We start from the raw sequence: 21,360 nt of genomic DNA, 5'->3' as shown, positions 1-21,360 counted from the left end.
TCAAACACGATTCTCCCAGATTAGAGGTTGCACTCCTAACAAGAAAACTTTGTCTCTTGGGAGACAAGAAGAAAAATGAAGGGATCCAAATGCTAGCCAAACAATTTACCTTTGTGGGACATGCAAGTCTGGACTCTTTCAGGTTTGGATCTAGGACAGTGGGTTCCTCAGTCTCACCAAGGTAAAACCTGTGGTTAAAAAAGTGAGAACCAGACACATCATCCAAAGTCAGTCTATCTATTTCCACATTTTTAGTAGCTATGCTCTTCGGAGAAACTCTGGGCAAGGTCCTGGTAGAAATTAAAGACCAAAAGAAATTAAGATCTTTATCTTCTAGGAAGGAAAGTTCTAAGTATAGAACAACACCTTTTGTTCTCCACAGACTTCTCCCCTGCTTTTGTATCTTAAAATGATCATCGTGGAACAGGACCACCACTGAACAGTGACAGCCTCAAGCACAGACTTCCTGGTATGGAGCAGAGGTGGAAGGTGACACCATTCCTACAACTAATGCCAGGCTTCAGAATTCCTCTAGCACTTGAAAACATGTTCTTCAGACTGCTGGGTGGTGGAAACTGTCTGTCACAGATACTCATCAGAACTATGGCCATCCTATACCAGACGTTTTTGAACTGATTCATCAAGAAGAAACAGAAATGCTTAGGTCCATTTAGGACAAATTGCAGAAAGATGAATTTTTGTCATTGCTATACCTCATGGATGTGTAGATGCATGTCCTTATCAATCAGTATCATTTAGGTACTTCAGGTTTTCCTATCCAGACAGGCACGATCAGTTTGGGGCTTTCCTCCTTGCTAATTTGCCTCTGCACCCAGGATTGTGGTGTTCTTGGTTGTGTTTTTTAGAACTCAGGAGATCTAAACACACCATGTTCTAATTGCAGCCTACTGTTTTAGGGATCATTGCTTTTTCATCAATGTGGAGAAGAGTTCATTGATCTTCTTCATAGTCTCTGTGCATCACACCCATGGGATTATGCCCCTGCACTGATCTGAATCGATGGTTTGCAAAGCTCACAAAGGGATTTTCGCGCCTCCCTCCCAGGCATGCATGGGAACCCCACTGTGCATGCCCAAAGAGGCGGGGCGCAGACATCCCGCCAGTTCTCTTCTGACCGCCACGCTGTTAACAGCTTGTTTTCTGCTGGTCGGTGAAGAAGCGTTACTTTTTCCTCTCACAAGGGATTGCTCAAATCATTCTTTTTTTGCCCTCCCTACATGCAACCAATAGGATTGTTTTTGGTACGGACTAACAGGGAGGTGGGCCAGGAGGTTGGCACGGCCACCACCCACCTCCTGGATCCCCCGATAAAAGGAGAGAACCAGTCACATGGTTTCTCTCTCTCCTACTTGATCAACTAGCATCTCCCCTGCAACAACCCCTGTCTGCTTTTACCCCTCTTAAGTCCCACTTGCTATCCCCAACCCTTGCCTCCACTACCCACAAGTTCTGGCTGGTTCTGGTCGTGTGTGAATTCCCTTAGTTTTCAATTTCTTCCCCTCCATTCTTCATTGGAACAACCAAAGCTGCGAAGACAGATAAGTATTGCCCATCATGACCCCCACCTGCTAATGCAAATGTGCTTATTTTAATACTGTATTTCTAAGGAATGTGTGAGTGCATCAGTATGGTTTGTATGAGACTTATATTCTTTAAGTGAAAGACATTTATTTTAACAACAACAGCCTTGTTATCCTTCTCTGGTAACCCTTGGTGGGAACAGGACCTTGGTATAGTTTGCAAGAACCCATTTATAAATTGCCAATTGCTGTAAATAAAGCAATTCGGCTAACACCATGGCGAAACAGGCTCCAGTTTACAACTCAGCTGTTTGCCTCCCACCCTCGTCCCATGGGCGTATCTCACTCCTTAGGTTCGCTGCCACCACTCACGGAATCGTCACTGCCTGTTTAGAGCCGAATCTCCCTATTTGGAGATGGAATCCCCACTCTTTGGATGATCCCTGGAAAGTTGGAAACCCAAGGGTCTGGCCTTTCCTTGCTTCCTTGGGCTACCCCCTCCCTTTGGTATTGTGCAAAGTGAGAGAGACTATGTGGTCAGAGCACAACACAGATTATTAGCCCAAATTAAAGAATTTATTTAACTGTTTACACAGTTATGGAGCACACACATACACTGTAGGAGTAAGCACACACTATGAACCAACAGGGCATAAATCAACATGGGTTAAACGCAATCATCTTTCCTTACACAGAATACTCTCTAGCTCTGGAGGTTGTGGACTCACCTGTACTTCAGCCTCTCTCTTGCCCAAGAGAGCATGGAAACTTCCATTCATTCCCCAGTCCAGCTGACTGTGGAGTGGCTGAATTTCTGCTGCCTCCCAGGGACAAAGACCGCCTTGGGACAATCCCTGTTTTCCCTCACTTTTTGGGCTTGGGGCAGATGGGAACTGTAGGCCAGCAGATGAGAAAGCTCCATTCAACCCAGTGAGTGATACCCCTACAGGCCCCTCTCTGGAACTACAGCTCAGTTAAGCCTTATGGGGGAACATTTTAAACAAATAACTACAGCCATCTAACAAACACAGGTAACTGCCATTTTGTGACACCTACCATCAGCCACTGAGGGAACAGTTAGTCTCACACAGGAGAAGCGTCTTCATCAAGAGAGAAAGTCGTTTGCCAGTAATTCTGACAGGGCACAGTGGCTGAAGGGGGAGTGGGCGGGGAAGAGGAGCAGACCCAGCACCCAGCCAATGGCATGTGAGTACTCTTGAGTGACGGCTGATGGGCCAATGGCTAAGGGCAAGCATGGAATCTTGCCACCCCAAAACAGGATTATAATATAGGAGAGATGTTTATATGCTTATATAGGTTTTAATTGTATTTCTATGAAATGTGTAAGCTGCCCTGAGCCCACCTTTGCAGGGAGGATGGGGTATAAATTGAATAAATAAATATATAAATAGAAACAGACAAGAATAAAACAGAGGTCATAATGCATTCACAGCACAGTGAGCATTCATTATATAGTAGGAGTCCATTCAAGGACTCTCACAACCCATGTATCTTCTTCATGGTCTCTGTGCATCACACCCATGGGGTTATGTGCCTGCGCTGATCCGAATCAGTGGTATGCAAATTTCACAAAGAGTTTCCTGCCTCTCTCCCAGGTATTCGCGGGAACCCCACTGCGCATGCCGAAGGAGGAGGGGCGTGGACATCCTGCCAGTGTGTTATGAGAGTTAATTTTAAAAATCACCAATTTTTGGGTATGACGCATAGAACAAAGTTTGAGTCCACTGGCACCTTTAAGACCAACCAAGTTTTATTTTGGGTATAAGCTTTCGTGTGCATGTGTACTTCTTTGTTATACTATTCATACTGACTCCTGCTGGCCAGAAAGGAGTATAATCCAGGACAACTCACACAAGAGGATCCAGATCATTATTTATCATGGAGCCTGGCATGAAGCGGCTTCAATATTGTTCTGAAAAAATAATCCTTAGACTTGAGAGGGAAAAAATGTGACATTTTACTGAGGTTTTTTTCCATGTAAGTACAGTTTGAACTTTTAATATAGAGGATAATTAAGCCACATAGAAAAGTATTTTAAATTGTATTATTCTCTGACCTGTATAGATTGGTAGCGTGCTAAAAGATGAAAATAGATAGTCTTTGATTTAAAAAAAAATGTTTTTCTCCATAGTAACATGCATCTGGATCTTCAAAACACTTGTGGTTATCTAGGTTACTTTAACCATATGTGAGCAAAGCTACATGAATTCTCCTGAGCACTGGACTGACTGCTTCTCTTAATTACAAGGCTGGATTTGGTACACTGTTGGTACATAGCATTCACATTTAATCCTGCTTTCATCCTTGTCTAGAATCGTATGTTGGGGAAGTACTTCTGTTTGCATTGCTAATGTTGTTTCTGAAATTGCACCTACTGGTTTAGAAAAAATGTTCTGGTGGAATTAAGCAAGAGTATACAGATTTATATTTGCTATCTATTTATTAAATAATCTGAATATCACAAATGAGACTGCAGTCTCTACACTGTGTGTTAGAAAACAAAACCACTCATCTAAATACAACCATTATCTTTTCCCCTTAGATGCATACTCCTTTCTGTTACATTTTTCCACTGGAATGAAGACAAAAGAAATGTCAGTGCTCAGGGAGATTTTGTGTCAGTGAGTGGTAGGTGCAGAATTGAAAAGGATCAGTGAATCAGATGTAATTTGGGTTGTGTTTGAGATTCCAAATCTGTGTTTTGCTGACAGCCACTATTCCTGTTTTGAAAAGCTGCATAGGCATTTCTGTTAAATAGAACTTTATCCCGTCCGTCCCCCCCACCCCTTTCCGGTATGCCTGTGATGACTTAGTTCAATAAACAAAGAGGATTATGGGAATTGAAACTAGGTGGCATGTTTTAGTAAAGATCTGTAAATGACTTGCACTGTGAACATGAGGACTGAACATTCTTGTGATAGTATTTTTCTTTGCAGGTATATTTAAAAATAGACCATTTATGTTATTTTAATTAGTTCTGGGAGGATAGAAAGTAGCATGGAATGTAGTAACCGTTATTAAATGTTGGCTGTAAGGTATGTTTTAACATCAAGATTTCACAGTTTCTTCTTATAACAAAAAAGAGTATGAATAGCTGAAAATAAAACTATGCACTTCAACTGTTCCTTTCTTCACTTTATGCAATATATGTCTATCAGCAAGTTCTCTATTTTATGTAAAGTATCTTCTGTGCATTTATTTTACTTGTTTATGTGTCAAAGTATCACAACAATCACAAGATCTTGCTTTAATAAACGAATCCAAATTTCAGAAACTATGACAAAAACAGTTTCAGAAGCCTGTGAGAATATATGGTGGCTTGGTTCCAGTAAACCTAAAACAGAGTTCCAGTCATAGATTAGATCATTGTTGATATATATTGTTCTCTTGTCATCCCTCTGTGGCCCCCAAAACCTACTTCTGAGGCTTGAGGAATTTGGCTGCAACAAGATGGGGGCATTTCAGGGGTTGCACATATACGTTGTGTGAGTGCTTTTCCAGTTATGCGGGGTATGAGATACAATGTTCCCCAGGAGTTTTAAGCTAAATAATATTTTGTATTTCAATTTGATTTGTCTAAACCAGGGGTGTCAAACATGTGGCCCAGGGGCCGGATTAGGCCCCCGGAGGGCTTCCATTAGGCCCACACTGGAACTGGCCATCTCCTGCTTCCAGTTCTGTTGCTGCTGCTGCATCATAGCATGCTTTGCCAGACTCTCTCAATCGCTCAGCCATTTCATGTTTTTCCCTGGGTCCTAGACTCAGAACTCTGAGCATGAGATTTCTGTGGTGAATGTCAATAAATCAAAAGTAGGTCTGCAGTTTACAGATACACACTTGAGCAGCATACTCAAGATTGCAATAGCACAGACATTTTGATGCAATAATTCAGATCAAGAGGTGTCAGTTATCATATGCTGCTAAATAAACAAAATATTGCAAGAGTGCTAATGTTTAAGCATGTTTTTATTTTAATTAAAAAAAACCTTTGTGTTTGTGTCCTATATAAAGTTTATATCTCTGCTACCTGGCATTACATTTTATGACACACATGGCCCAGCCCACGAAGGCCTCATTTATGTCAGATCTGGTCCTCATAACAAATGAGTTCGACACCCCTGGTCTAAACAATCTATGTTGTTTGATAAACAAATGCCTTTTCCCTAAGTAGTCAAGTGCATTGGTAATTGATTAAATAGTTCTTTAATGCAAGAATGCCAAAGGGATTTTGAATTCAGGTGGGTAGCCATGTTGGTCAGAAGCAGGAGAAAGAAGCAGCAGAACAGAGTTTGAGTCAAGTGGCACCTTTGAAACCAACAAAATTTTATTTAAAGTTTAAGCTCATGTGTGCAAAACACACTTCTTCAGATAAAACTGGAATAAAATCTGAAGTTAGTTACAGGGGAAAAAGAGGGTGAGGGTAAGTCATTAGGAGAGGTCACTCAGAGCCCAGATGCATATGCAGGGCTGAAATTGGAATGGGTGACTGGTAGGATCAATGGATGGCAGCAGATTAGAATGTAAATGCAAGAGTTAACAAAGAAATGTGAGAATGAAATTGGAGTCCAGCAGCACCCCCAAGAATAACCAAGCTCAACCCTGTGTACATGTGAGAACAGAGACTCAGCATGTGTACATTTCTTCACACTGAAACAGATTTCCTCAAATATTACATTCAGATGGGGGACGGTTAGTTGCCTCAAAGTGCTGATTAGAGTCAAGATGCATAAGTAACTGAGCAACAAATATAGTTAATATTGGAATAACACATATTGTGGGGTTCCATTGTCCTGAATGTTGTAATTACCTGTAATTCAGCAGTTTCCCCTTCCAATCTGTTTCTGAAATTCCTTTGTAGTAAAACAGTTTCTTTAAGGTCCCCCATTGAGTGTCCTGGGAGGTTGAAATATTATTCTATGGGTTTTTCAGTTTTGTGATTCTTGATGTCAAATTTCTGTTCATTTATCCTTTGGCATAGAGTTTGACCTGTTTGTTCTATGTAGAGAACTGAAGGGCATTGTTGACATTTAATGGCATATTTAACGTTAGAAGATTATCAGGTGAATAAACCTGAGATGGTGTGGTTGATGTTGTTCGGTCCAGTGATTGTGTTGTCTGTGTATATGTAGCAGCAAAATTGGCATCTGGGTTTGTTGCAAGCTCTGGTACTAGTGTCCATGTGTAAATTAGATTCTGTATTATTGTGGGGGGTTGTTTTTAAATTGTGGAAGAAAGGGGTGAAACTACACATTCTTTTTTATGATTTCTGTAAAGGGATTATCAGTAGTAGAATGACAATGAGTATTCAAACTGCCCCCGTTCACAACCTCTGACTTCTACAATTAAGTATGATTCAGTATATTAAATGGTTACAAAAAAGTGCAAGGGCACTTTATATAGCGTATACATAGAATTGATTGCTATTATCTGTAATAACTGTTATGGAAATCACAAACATAGCGCATATTAAAAAGCAGAGAATACCCTTCACATTCTTTATGAAGTTTCCATCAGAATTTTCTCTGTCATATGTTTTCAGTTTCCTGTTGTTCAACATAGTTTTCAAAAAATTGCCTTTTGATTTCTGTTATATTGATTTCTGTCAGTTTTGGGTTTCTTCTTTGTTCCTCTGATACCTTAGATAGTGTAAAGTTTGGAGCTTTGTTCTGTACACTAACTCCTTGGAGTGTGTATTCACCATTAGGATTTCAACTACTAATTTTATGATGAAAACTGGTAAATTATTTTCCCAAAAACCCTTGATACTTCATGTTCTGTCAAATCCTGTTTTTGGCTATATATATTTCTGTCTGAGTCTTTCATTGTTGATTCAAAATGTTCATGGTGAAGACTGAATTCCTCATTCCATCATTCAAACTTTTTCACTTCTCTTTCACTGCTGAAGATGTTACCTTCCCTTTCCTAGACCTGAACAGATGTGATAACCCTGCACACTTCCTGTTCCCATTTCTTTCACATTCAATTCATTATCATGTGCCACCATCTCTTCAGTATTCACCTTTTCTTTCATGTATCAACTGCTACTTTCTCCTCTATTCCCTGATCCTTACCAGGAAATCCATGAATATGACTTTGTGTTCATTGTCCTCATTGTATTATTACACTTGTGGTGTTTCTTTTCTCTTTAATTTGTTTATGTGTCCACTTTATCTGGCATCACAGTATCCATATATGTAGCCACGAAGGTGCTTGCCCAACTAACAGCATCCTATACTTGACAGCTGGAACAATGTAGTCTGCAATGTAATTCTTATTATGAAAGATGACTACCACATGTTTGGCATTTAGGACTGCTGTTTCCATGGAAAGAGATTTTTAGGAAAGCCCATGAATTAATTATCCTGAGCGTTGTGCCCACCATGTTTCTACCTTTTCACTACCTAATTGTGTGCTTGATAATAGATTTCCAGGACATTTTCTATCTAATTGTTTGGTATCTAGCTAGGTGGCTTTTTTCGTTGCAGTGACACAAACTGACATATGTACATGAGTTTCCAAGAGAACATCATAACTTGTATCGTCCTAATTCAGTAGTCTTTGACTACCATATAGTGGAATGCACATGGAGCTTTTTAAAAAAGGACATTCTCTTTCCACCCCTCCAAACATTTTGCATGAGACATTGGGGACTGCTAGGAAAAGAGGGGGAAATGCCTTTGAACAGACAAAAAGAGTAAAATATGAGCTTGAGATATGACATGATAATAGAGTTGCTGAACATATACGTTAATTGCCTGATAAATGAAGCTGGTTAATTGAAGATTACTGGTAAAGTATGTGAGATTAGAGAGAAATTTTATAACTATTATGAATTATTCATATCATAAGATATGAGTGTAAATAGTTTAGTTCTCTAGTGTACTGTAAATTGCATGCTTTGTACATTGGTTTTTGTACTTTATACCTCAGTACATGTGTTTTCATTAGCTGCATATATGAATGAGTAGGAGAATTTTGTATAAAGACAGACAATGGTATATTTTGTACATTAATACACTAGTCTGGGTGTTTCCCCCCATCTCATTATTAATATTTTATTTTGGTTTTTAAAGTGACAGGCTTACTGTCGGTGTAGTGGGCGCCTAAGGAACAGATCTGTTCCATAGATTTTCAGTCATAAAAAGAACAAATTAGCCTGGGTTGATACATATTGTTTTTCTTCTGAATAGAAGTTCGTATAGACATTATCTACATATTCTTTTCCGTTTTATATGACACCTGCATGCTGATATGCCCTGGTGAATCAGCTATTTGATTCCATGTATTTTTCTCACCAGCACAAATAATTATTCAGCATGGCTTGCTTAGCCAGACTGGAGTAAATTGTTCATTCTTGTTCATACTAAGCCCTTTCTCCAAGAAGCTCATACTATGGAACACCTCGCCTAAAGAGGCCCAGCTGGCCACCTCTCTCTTTCCATTTAGGGAGCTGATGGAAACTTCCCCTTAAAAAGGTATTTATTATTTAATTTAATTGATGATTTAACTGCCCAAAGTATTGGGCAGGATCAGTGAAAAACTAGGGTCACCCTTGTCAGTACAGGAAGCATTGCTCTAATTCTAATAGGTTTGACTTTTAATGATGTCAGCACATCACTAAATCTGATTTTGGTGTTAGAGTATGATATCAGTACATTCAAGCCTTATTCCTAAGTGGTTGAAACCACTAGAGGAGGAATTCCAACTTTGTTAGCCTGTTGTGTTAAAAATAAACAGCAATGTTGTGGCACATTAACAACTAAGAGTTTTTTTGCGGGCTACAGCCAACTTTTTATATCTGAAGAAATGAGCTTTAGTCTGCAAGAGCTTATGCTGAAATGAAATGTTATTAAACTTTAAAGTGCCACAAGATTCCTATTTATAGAGGAGGAAAGAAGCAGAAAACAAAATGGCAACTGCAGAGATGTTAAACAGTGACTGCTAATAGTTTTGAAATGCCTTGAGAAGAGTTACAATTAAGGATTGTTTGTATGGAGGGAGGCTGGCCACTCCAAAACCACTGCTTTCTGGGCAAAACTTCAACCTGGAAAATGTTTGGTTCAGACAGTCCAATTTATTGTGAAGGTGACAGATTTATTGAGAGGCTTTACACTTTAATGTGGTTGTATTCCACCGTGATTTTCCAGTATTATCTATTGTATTTTTTCTATGTGTTTTATTGTAAGCTGCTTGGGGGGCCAGCACTGGTATGCAGAATCATGCAGTGCTTTTTGAGAGAGGAAGAATGAATTCAAGCTGACAACCACATAGAAAATAAGCATTCAGCAACATAGTTAAGGGTTGTAGGAACTGGGTCTTTCACAGTGCCGTCCTATGCGCCCATTGACTACAGTGGTCTTAGAAGGGTATAACTCTACTTAGAATGGCACTGTCAGTTCTGTTCATTGGATATTTATTTTTTTTTAATAATGAATTTTAAAACAGAATTATCAGTATTAGGGAGGGTGGACTGGTAGTATTCCTATCAGCATCTTAAATCATAGCTTCCTTTTGAAACCTGAGGTAGTAGCTGAAAGTGTGAGTTATGAGTCAGGAAGTTTCTGATTTGAATTCTACCTCAACCACAATTTCTGGCCTCTCTTCTGATAGGCTGAGCTCTTTGTCCCCCATAATGTGCAGTATAGGGATAAAAATAGTGGACTGCCTTAAATGGCTGTTGCCATTATTACTGAGGTAATGTGTGTAAATTATTCTGCATGCTTGAAATGTGCCATAAAATGCTGTTATGAACATTTCAGTGCTGTAGTGTTTATTCAATTATTAGATTAAATTAATGTATTAAAAACATGGTGTCCTTGTTAACTGAGAAGTTTTTTTAAAAAAACATATTAGGAAAACTGCAGGCTGCAAGGAGCATCTTGAAAGAAGGATCACCCTTTTATCTCATACAGAGATGGGAAAGGCCTCTTGTAGGTTGACACCTGCTACAGCACAACTCGTTTCTCATCTAAAAATAAAGAAAGCATGCTTGATGTCCTATACAACATTCATATGTCTACCTTATCTTAGGATATATTACAGTGCCACCCTTTAAGAGAGTTTTGAGGAAGATTACTTGGATTTATTCCAATATGGTTTCAGGCCTGGTTATGGGGCTGAAACAGCCTTTGTTGTCCTGGTGGATAACTTGTGCTGGGCGATGGGCAGAGGAAAGCAACCCTGTTAATTCTCCAGGACCTATTGTTGGCTTTTGATATCACTGGTGTATCAGTTTGGTGTGGTGGTTAAGTGTGTGGACTCTAATCTGGGAGAACAGGGTTTGATTCCCCACTCCTCCACTTGCAGCTGCGGAATGACCTTCAGCCAGCCATAGTTCTGTCAGAGCTGTTCTCTCAAGGACAGTTCTGGAAAGAGCTTCTCAGCCCCGCCTACCTCATGGGGTATTTGTTGTGGGGAGGGGAAGGAATAGGAGTTTGTAAGGCGTTCTAAAACTCCAAGTGAAGGGTGGGATATAAATCCAATCTCCTCCTCCTCCTCCTCCTCCTCTTCTTCTTTCCTCCCTTCTGGACCGCATTTCGGTGTTGGAAGGCACTGATCTGCAGTGCTTTCCATCCTGCCTCAAAGGCAGGTTTGCTATCACACACATGATCACACACACACAAAGAAATCCACTTTTAATGCACTTTCAATGCACTTTCAAATTGGATTATGCCAGTTCACACAGTGAAATCCAGTTGGAAAGTGCACTGAAAGTGGATTGAAAGTGGATTATTTAGTGTGTGTGATCACAGCCAGAGTATGGTATGTGAGGACTGCCACTCCACCCCTTGGCCTGTGGCCTACAGGGGCCCCGGTCACACGGAGCATTAGGCACGCTAGAGAGATGGAAGATAGGCGGATTTTCCGGGCGCGATCTCACCACCACATCTGGGAAGCGTAGAGCTCCCGTGGCTCACCCGAGGCTTCACTCCGAAGATGTGCTGTAAAAAACTAGTCCCTCCGAGGTACTAGTTTCCGGAAACCGTGGGGCAAGGGCGGGCGTCAGATCACGTTTCCGGTATTAGCTCGTGGCATCTGGCGCCCGCCCATGTCCCATCGCGAAAAGTTTTTTTGTGTGTCAAGTCTCCACGGGTGCGCACAAGCACCTAACGGCGCATGCGAACACTTGGGAGTGAGGTATGATTGGCACCTCCCCCCAACCACGGGACGTCGGACGGGACGTTTGATCCGGCTGCCACGCGATAGTTCGCTCCGGGGCAAACAGCCACGCCTCCCCCCCGCGCGCGATATCCGGCCCGTGTGACCGGGGCCAGGGTTATGCAAGGTTCTGTCTTATCCCCCATACTTTTCAACATATACATAAAGCCACTGGGAGAGATAATCCAGAGATTCAGGCTGAGTTGCCATCTAAACTCTGTTATGTGCTTCCAACAGATCTCAGGAATGCTTTGGAAACCATGAACAAGTAACTGAACTGTAGGCTGTTTTGGAATGGATGATAGCTAACAAATTGAAACATAATCCCAGCAAAACTGAGTTGCTACTGGTGGGGAAAAGTTTTGACCTATGAAATGAGATTTCCTGTTCTGAATTGAGTTGATCTTCCCCTAAAAGAGCAGATTTATAGCTTAGGGGTTCTGCTGGACCCAGGCCTCATGTTTGATTAACAGGTAACAGACGTGACCAGGAGAACCTTTCACCAGCTTTGGTGACCTAGCTGCAGCCCTTCCTGGGACAGATCTTGCCACTATGGTGCATGCCCTTGTAACATCTAGTTTAGATTACTGCAGTTTGCTCTATGTGGGGCTACCCTTGAAGTCTGTTCAGAAGCTACAGTTGGTACAGAATGCTGCAACTGGAATGTTGACTGGAGTAGGTGGTAGGGACCATATCAGTCCAGTCTTATTCCATCTACACTGGATGCCAATTTGCTTCCGGACTCAAATCAAGGTGCTAGTATTGACCTTGAAAGCCACTCCAGTCATCTTTGGAGGTTCTGCTTCAGGTGCCCCACCATCTGAGGCTAGAGAGGTGGCAACCCAAGAAAAGTCCTTTTTGGTTGTGGCACCGAACTTTGGAACTCCCTTCCAAAGATATGTCAGTCTCCCTCTATCATTGTCTTCTGCCAGCGGGTGAATATTTTTCTGTTTTGTTTGTTATCTGCCCAGTAACTGTTACCGGTCCGCCTCCCTGGTTTTGGTGTTATGTTTTGTGTTTATATGTTTTTATTGAATTATTTTATATATTATTTTAAATGCTGTGTTTTAATGTTCGTGATGTTTGCTCCCTTGTGGACCAATTTGGGTGGAAAGGCAGCATAGAAATGTTTTAAATAAATAGAATGTTAATAGTAGAGATTTCTTTTTCTATTGAGGAAAAGGTCTCTTTAATGTTGCTACAAAATGTGACCAATAATATTAATTGAAAACTGATGACTATTATTTCTCTTTCTGAGTGCAGAAGCAAATTAAGCTAACTGATCAGAATCATGTTTGCAAACCTAAAAGCCAAGTTGTAGAATTAAAAAAATACCTATAGCGCAATATGTGCTCTGTTTGGGTAATTTAATTATGGCTAGTTATACATATCACTATAATTTCTTAATATGTAGTCTATGCACAGTAGAATAATTCTGCTAGAGTACTGACAATTTTATACAGTCTCAGCAAGGGGCTGTCAAAAGAGAGCCATTTTCATTGAATTTCATAGTATTCACTTGCCTGAAGGAAGAATATCAATGAGGAAGATACCAGCTTTCATTTTTAGTTATTCTGCTATATGGAGGGTTTTTGTTTTTTTTTTAAACACCTTTCTTATGAGGGCCAATATATAAAATTGGAAGTATCCAATTATAGGTTGTTTAAATGGTACCTTACATTATGAAACTCTTGACTTGTATGTAGGTAGTTACTTCATACATTATAGAAGATGGAGAAGAAGGGGAACCTGTGTAATGATGTGTAACTAGAACTGATTTGTGTATTTATATTTGCTTTTTGATTTAATCATGTATTTTGATGGTCCTTGCAACCTGTCATCTGTAAAATTTATTGTTAAGATTCTTCTGTTTTGCACATAGTTCACAAGAGATCATGGGAAAAGCCACAGGTAGGCACACAACCTGAAGGAGATATATGTAGAACAGAGTTGAATTATCATTACTTTGAATTTCTGTACTGAAATCTGCAGTGTGCCAAACAGCTAAGCAAATCCTATGAAAAAAGTGTTTCTCTGCTCTTCACTAATCCTAACTTGTACAGAACTAATGGTTTTAATTATTAGGAAAATGTGCACCTGTCAGGGAAGCTCCAGAGCCTTTGAAACAAAGAGGCTGTGCAGTCTCAGGGTTTGTCTGAGACACATCGTCCTCTAGACTGAGCTAACAGTCTGTGTTCCTTTCTTTATTCATTTTATGCATTTCCCTAAGATATATCTGGTGGAGGTGTGCATTGGACGTGTCTGAGCCTAAATTATACCCAAGATTAGTTGTTTTGAGTCAGCTCAGAGGTACCCCAAATGACCCAAAACACTCCTTGAAGTTCCAGGAGTAATGAAAATTTATCTCCCAGTGTTTGGGGGTTTTGAGGAGTCACAGCAGCAGCCCCATAGCCAGGAATTTGTGGGGGGGGGGGACCAGGGGGAGCCAATTAAATTAAAGTAAAATTAACAAATTGTGGGGGAATGCTGAACCCTGGAGGCTTTACCCCACCGATAAAAAGATGAGCTGAACCATCTGATAGGAAGCAGTCTGAGCCTTCAGAAATGGAAAAGCCTTCCCCTCCCCCCTCCCGTTACCCTCTCCTGTGTAGTTCCTGCAACTTGGAACTCTAGTCCTGTGCTTCCCGGTTTTGCCACAAGAAGTTCAAGCTATTACATTTTAAAACTTTGTAATACAAGCTCCCCATCAAAAACACCCAATGGCTGCATTTCTGTCTTCCAGGACTGAAAAGCTGATCCCCCCCCCCATAACTCACTTGTGACTAGACCTTCCCTAGATCCAGCCGCAAGGCTTTCACCCTTTTCTCTTTGGCAGTTTAAATAGAAAAGCATCCTCTCCCCAATCAGTGCTGCAGATGAAAGAGAAACACTTCCTCCCATCCTCTCCATGAGGGTAGGATGGATGACTGGGGTGGGGGCACTGCAGATACACTAGGGGGCACCACCCCATGCCCCCCACTGGCTACAGCCCTGCACAGCACTGGGTATGGAAAGAGAGAATGCTGGCCCAGGAAGCAGCTGTTAGGTCTGTTTCTTAATTTAAAGGAAAAGAGTTTATCACTAACAGTAGACCTGGTCTCCACACACAGCCCTTCAAATTTAAAAAGGGAAAGGAATGAACTAGCCTGGGCATCACCATGCTGGCATTGACCCTATTGAAGATTTTTTCCTGCTGCCAACTTCAGTGGTTGAAGAACCCAACCCCACAGCTGGAAGATGGCTGGCATGCTCCTGCACAAGGCTTGGCTGTCATGGTGGTGATTTCTTCCCACTACCAACAGAGGAATTATTTTATATTTTTAATTGGCAATAAAAATTGTGTTATAGCAGTATAATATTACAGTAATATGTTCTCAGAATTCCCAGATTTCTTTTTTAAGCAAGTTTCCAGCTGCTTCCATTGCTGAGATATAAAGGAAAAGGCATATTTCTGCAATGGAAGGAGCTAGAGATGTATTAGTGCATACTGGCGGTAACTACAGGCAGGGCTGGAGAGGGCTATTATCATTTTCATGGGTTAGGGGCAAATGAAAGCTTAAGAAAACCTTAAGGGACTCTGCCTAAGCATTAGCCCACCCATAGAATTTACCAAGCTAGATCAGTAAGCTCAGGGACTGTGTTAGTTTCCTGAATCCTTTTTTTTTTTTTTTTTTTTTAATATCCTTTGTGGTGTATGGAAGTCAAACTTTTCTGGGGGTGAGTAAAAGCAAACTGGAAAATTGACGTTCATTTCAGTGAGACAAAAGTGAAAATGAAACTTTAAAAGCTCAGCTCAATATAGAGCTATGGTTTATTGATCCAAGGAACATTTGTCGAGATTCATAAGAGCTCTTGTCCATTGTGGGAGATATGAAATCATGGCTCATAAATCGGAGCAGCTACCCTAAGGTGGCATATTTGTTATGTTAACGATCTATTAGCTGCTTCCCAACCTTTTCTTGACAAGGAAGAAGCATTTGTAAGTTAACCTCGTCAGGTAGCCTATTTCAATGATGAACTGACTTTACAGTTTTCTCTGTTAAGTTAGATATACCACCAGACATCAATTATTCTTTTTAAAACAAAAAAACAGTGAATGAAACAGTAAACACAGTGTTCTTTGTGACTACTTCTGTGATCCATCTCACAAGGTTTTATCAGTAACTAATAGTCTGGCATTTGGGTTTTGTTGTGTCTTGATTCATTCCAGAATTATGCCACAAAGTGCTGCTTTGTCAACACCAAATGCTGAGCTGTCAAGGGCCTGGATCTGTTGAACTTCTTTAAGCTTGTTGTTCCTCTAACAGCAGTCTTTCCCCTAAGCCTTATGGCAGCCTGCTTTGGCTACTGAGTAGTTCAAAAGAAGAAAAAGTGAGAAATTCAACTGAAGTTGTACAACAGATGCTTTGGGTCTTGGCCCAGGACAATTGGAAGACGGCATTTTCTGTGATTCACCCATACACATTAAAATTAATGGGCTTTTTGCTAGTGTTATGGATCACTGTTTAGAACTGTAATTTTAAGGCCATGAACTTTGTGGTCACCACTGCTTTTTATCATTTGCTCATATTTGTGTTATAATTATTTGGTGTTTATTCGTAGAGCCATTGCTGTGTAATGTGAAAAGTTTTTGCAGAGATATGCAAAGTTCTGGATTGTCAGTCTTAAAATTGTATTAGAGTAAATGTTTGCTTTTCTTTAATTGGGGAGAACTGGTGTGTGTGTGTTTTCTTGACTCAGATATGAAGAATCAGGTCTTTAAAATATGCTGTTGAAAAGAATGAGAAATCCAGAAGAGCATTTTATTCAACTCCCATTAAGTCAATACGATTTGCATAGAAAATACTTTTGTAGGTGATACTCATAGATAATGACTAAAAAGCAATTGCGGTTTTTCTTAATGAGAAGGTTTTATCCTTATGCTCATTTTTTTAGTATGTGAGTTAAATTAATAGATTTATTTTTAAACCCTTTTATAATGGTAAAAGGCTGCAAGTTTTATTTTATCCCTGGAAATAGTCTCTTAATATAGTAGAACTCTGGTCTTGACCTAATTGCAACAGAAAATTAGTTCTAATGGGAACATATTTTTAAAACTCCCCTTTTGATCCTTAATTTTGTGTTTTGTGTATTTGCAGTGCAGTTTCGAAGCTGTGAAGGAAGCAGAAAAGTCCATTTTGAAAGCAGTGCACCAGCAGATTTTAGAGTGGGTAAAGATGGTGTAGTATATGCAGCTAGAAGCTTTCAGCTTTCTCCAGAACCTACTAGATTCCTACTATATGCTAAAGACAAAGAAACGCAGGAACAGTGGGAAGTAGCAGTGAAACTAGTTCCTGACCCAGAAAATACAGAAAAGGTAAAACATCAGAAGCTGCCTTTGGAGTTATGTTGACAGATAGGTTTCATGCAAATACATTTTGTGTTCATGGGTAACTAAACAGATAAATAATTGTAACACACACTTGGGAAATAACTTTTCTTAATCCATTATATTACCTTAGAAATCAGGGTCTGTTCAAGCATTCCCAAGCACTGGAGCTTTGTGTTTGTGCATTTTTAAAAAGTTATATATTTATACCCAAATTGAAATTGGAAGTGGTCATTCTTTTATTTTAAACTCCTTGAAAGCATTGCAGTATTTATTCAAGCAGTTAAATATAACTACCAAATAAACAATTCTTTGCTTGGACCCATCAATCAAGTTTATTATATTGGAACTGCAGATTTACGGCAGAAGCAGGAAAGCATTTCTGGCAGGGAATATTGGCTGTGCTTTGGCGTTCCATAATCAAGTGGGGGTGTGTGTGCATGTGTGTAAATTATTCATGACACTAGTGCTGCTTTCAGGAAGGAGGGTCTCCCTCTTGTGGGAACTGTTATAAGTCAAGCTGTACAGAGAGATCAGTTAGACTTGCTTTCAGTATGACATTAACATGCATATCTTATGTTGCCTATTGTATTCCTATTAGTTATTTGCTCACCTTCCTTTTTTAAGATTGGTAGATGTAACCTCAATGAAATTAACAGTTACAGATGTAAGTCTTAAAAGCAGATCTGACTTATTCAACAAAGCCTGTAATCCTCCCATGCCATTAGATGAGAAAAACATATAATGAACTTAGATTCAGGTGGGTGGCAGTGTTGGTCTGAAGCAACAGAAGAAAGTTTAAGTCCAGTGGCACCTTTAAGAACAACAAAGTTTAATTATGGGTATAAGCTTTCATGTGCATGCACACTTCATCAGATGCACACAAAAGCCTATACCCAGAATTAAACTTTGTTTGTCTTAAAGCTGCCACTGGACTCAAACTTTGTTCTATATTTCTCCTTTAAATAAAGTAGCAACCCAGCCTGGTCTTAAAGATGCCACTGGACTCAAACTTTGTTCTGCTGCTTCAGACCAACACAGCTACCCCACCTGAATCTAAATGTTTTACGAGGTTGATGACACTCTCTGAGACCTTTAGTAATTTGCATGCACACACAGCTGGCTGGCTGTTAGTTCAGGATATCACTTGTTTTTGTTCCCATCCTGGATGATAAACATCAAAACAGGAGTATTTTTCAAGGACCTGGCAAGCTGCAGTATATAACTGGTGGGTTGTTTGGCTTGGTGGGGCACAAAATTATCTCAGTTCTTTGTTCTATAGTCTCATCTTACCAAAAGTATCCTAGCAAAGGAGCTTCTGCATCAGAAATAGTAGAGGGGCTGGATTACTAAAGAGACAGTGCTTAAGAAAACCATGCATGCTGTGACTCTTTAAAGCACTAATTTATATTCAGATCCTGTATATTCAGTGGGACTTGTTTCCCAGTAAATGCCAATAAATGAGCTTAGTAGTTGGAACTTAAGTATTTCTAGCTATTCTAATTAAGGTGCTTTTTGTGGAGTAGTCAGGATTACTTATGCATAATGGTCCAAACATCTGGCTGCCATGATGTTGAAAATGCCTTATTTCTTCCTGCAGCACATTTAACTGTGCTCTGTTGTTTCTAAAGGTTCAAAGAAAGATGGTTTAGCTTTGTTTTCTCTACATTCAGAAGCAACCTAGCATGTTTGCTTGCATACAAGCACCAGAAGCTAAAAGCCAGGATGCCTGCAGACATTGAGGAGAATTGTTGACACCCTATAGAGATTAATGTCCACTGTGCAAAGTGGGTCATCCACGGCATACATCATGGCTGACATAGGTTTAAAATAATTACAACATTAATTCTGTGGGATTTAATAGGGTCATAAATATTTGAGACATTCCTTACTACTATGTATTAAACTTCCCTGGAACTCAAATTATATTTTAGCACACCCAGATCCAAATTTAATGTACAGTAGCACATTACCTGAACTGTAGTTCCAACTAATGAGAAATATCTAAAGGTGTGCTATTAAATTCTGCATGGTATTAACTACTCTCCAGCTGGAATATGAAGAGTTGAAGGTAGTTTACACTGCACAGAGGTACAATAAATTGCTTATAGTACCATCTTCTTCCTGTTAAAGCCATGCTAGAAAACAAAGAGGTTGATAATATTTTACAGGGAAAACATGTTGCATAAAAAAAATATTTTGTGCCATGCTGTATAGCTGGTAAACAGCTTTCAGGGTCTGAAGTGTTTCTTTTGAGCACATGTTACAGCACCTAAATAATTTTTCATTGTGTGAACTGTTCATTATGTCAGTTTTTATCAGGTCTGGTTCTAATTTCCTCTTAATTTTAATATTTACAAAAGGAGCAAAAGAAAATGGATGATATTGTATTTCCAAGGCAGCAAAATAAGCACAGTGGTCATCTGCAAAGACAGAAGAGAGACTGGGTCATCCCTCCAATCAACTTGCCAGAAAACTCCAGAGGGCCCTTTCCTCAGGAATTAGTTAGGGTAAGGTAGAGAAAAGAGGCATGCAGTTTGAAAATGTATTTTGGATAAATTCTGGAATGGTTCTGTTCTCCAAAATCTCAAAACCAACATTTTGTTTGAATTAGTACCAAAAAACATGCTGCAGCAGCAAGTGGAAATAAAACATCAAGAAGTTATCGTAGAAGCCTTCTCTCCCCCCCCCTCCCCGAACAATAATGTTTTCCTTTGAAATGATAGTGGGAAAACATGCCTAAAACATCTAAATGCTACAATTACTGATAGTTCTGCATAGGAGGAGAGATAAGTATGTGAACAGCAAGAGATAGTAGAAGAGCAAAGAAGTAAAGATGGGAGAAGCTCTCAGTCCTCTGGAGAAATATCAGCTACCACTGCTTAATGCCCCTGAAGGGGGCAGGGGAGGCACTGGAGCTACTGTTACAGCATTGTACAGACAGTGGCTAGGAGCAGGGCCGGCCCGAGGTGTTTCTGCGCCCTAGGTGAGGCGCAGATTCCAACCTCCTGATGGGGCCTGGAGACTTCCCAGCTGGCCGCCCCCCTCCGCCCACTCGGCCTCGATGATCTTGCAGGTCACGATGGCCAGGGGCAGGGGCTGCAGGGGAAGTTCCGCTCGGCTCGGCTCTTGGGGGTTGCTTTGCAGGGCAGCTGAGCGGGGTGGGAGCCACTCTGAGCCGGAGCCCTTGGGACTTGGGGCTGCAGGGCGGCTGTGGCACGGGCAGAGAAGTGCCAGAACTACCAGATGCAGCTGCGCTGCATTCCTGCAGCTGGGCTGGGGGGGGAGGAGGGAGGCCGCCGGGGCGGGGAGGCTGAGAGCAAGAGGCAGGGAGGGGGGGTGTGCACACGCGCCTGTGCCTGCCTGGCCGGCCCCACAATCCGGAGTGAAGCCCGTGCGCAGCAGATGCGGAGGAGCGCTAGGGGAGGCCAAGTCCCAAGCCTCTGGACGGAGAGAGAAAGCCAGCGCTGCCGGCTGCCACTCTCCACTCTAGCCCTCCCCTTGCTTTTCCGCCCGCTCTCCCTTCCTTCCCTGCTTCCGTGCGAGAGAGAGAGACAAGAGTGGGACTGTGGGAGGGAAGGAGACCGTGAGCGGGGCAGAGCAGGAGCGCCCCTCTTTTTGTCCTTTTCTCCGCCTGTCACGCTCCAGCTCGCCTTTGGCTTCCCGAGGCGGCGGCTGAGAACGAGGCTGCTTGAAAGTCCTGTCAGAGCTCCTCTCCCTGCCTGCCATTCTGCTCGCCCTCTTTTTGGCTCCGCTGCTGCTGTGTCCCTCTGTGTCCTTTTGGCAGGGGATGGGGGGCTTTGGCGGGGGGCACCGAGTCCTGTTTGGCTCCCCTAAGGGCTGGCCCGCACTCTAGGCGAATGCCTAGTTTGCCTAGCGGGTGAGCCGGCCCTGACTAGGAGTGTCCTGCATAGGTGACCATGCTCTGTACTGGGCTCCATTAGCTACTCAGCAGCCTTGCCCTACACAGGGCTGTGATAGCTGGTAGTTCATCTGCAAAGTGCCATGCAAGTCACCCCAAGTATACATAATGAAAAAGCACGTTTTCTTTTGTCCAGCTCTTAACACTTGGTTTCACAAACTGAACAACTTTCATATTTAAGTAATCTGAATTGCTCTGTTGAAAGTGTGAGATGGCATCAGAATGCATTATTTAAGTTGGATCATTGTCACTGATCACTGATCACTAAACCTGTTGACAAAAGTCTTAATTTTAATTTGCTTACAGAATCAAATAATATCAAAGTCTAAAACCTATGAAAGTCACAGCCA

At 41.2% G+C, this 21,360-nt stretch overlaps 1 protein-coding gene across 1 annotated transcript in view; it reads left to right on the top strand.

Moving 5' to 3' along the window:
- CDH2 (cadherin 2) overlaps positions 1–21,360 on the top strand; it is a 106,160-nt gene that overhangs the window by 26,814 nt on the left and 57,986 nt on the right. The window contains exons 2-3 of the mRNA XM_015414779.1: positions 16,859–17,076; positions 19,452–19,598. Of these exons, the coding sequence (XP_015270265.1) occupies positions 16,859–17,076; positions 19,452–19,598 (365 nt within the window). The remainder of the gene's footprint in view (positions 1–16,858; positions 17,077–19,451; positions 19,599–21,360) is intronic.

This window comes from Gekko japonicus, unplaced genomic scaffold, assembly GCF_001447785.1.
Source record: "Gekko japonicus isolate JY-2015 unplaced genomic scaffold, Gekko_japonicus_V1.1 scaffold1644, whole genome shotgun sequence".
NCBI classification, from domain to species: Eukaryota; Metazoa; Chordata; class Lepidosauria; order Squamata; family Gekkonidae; genus Gekko; species Gekko japonicus.
This window is presented reverse-complemented; position numbering and strand designations above follow the sequence as displayed.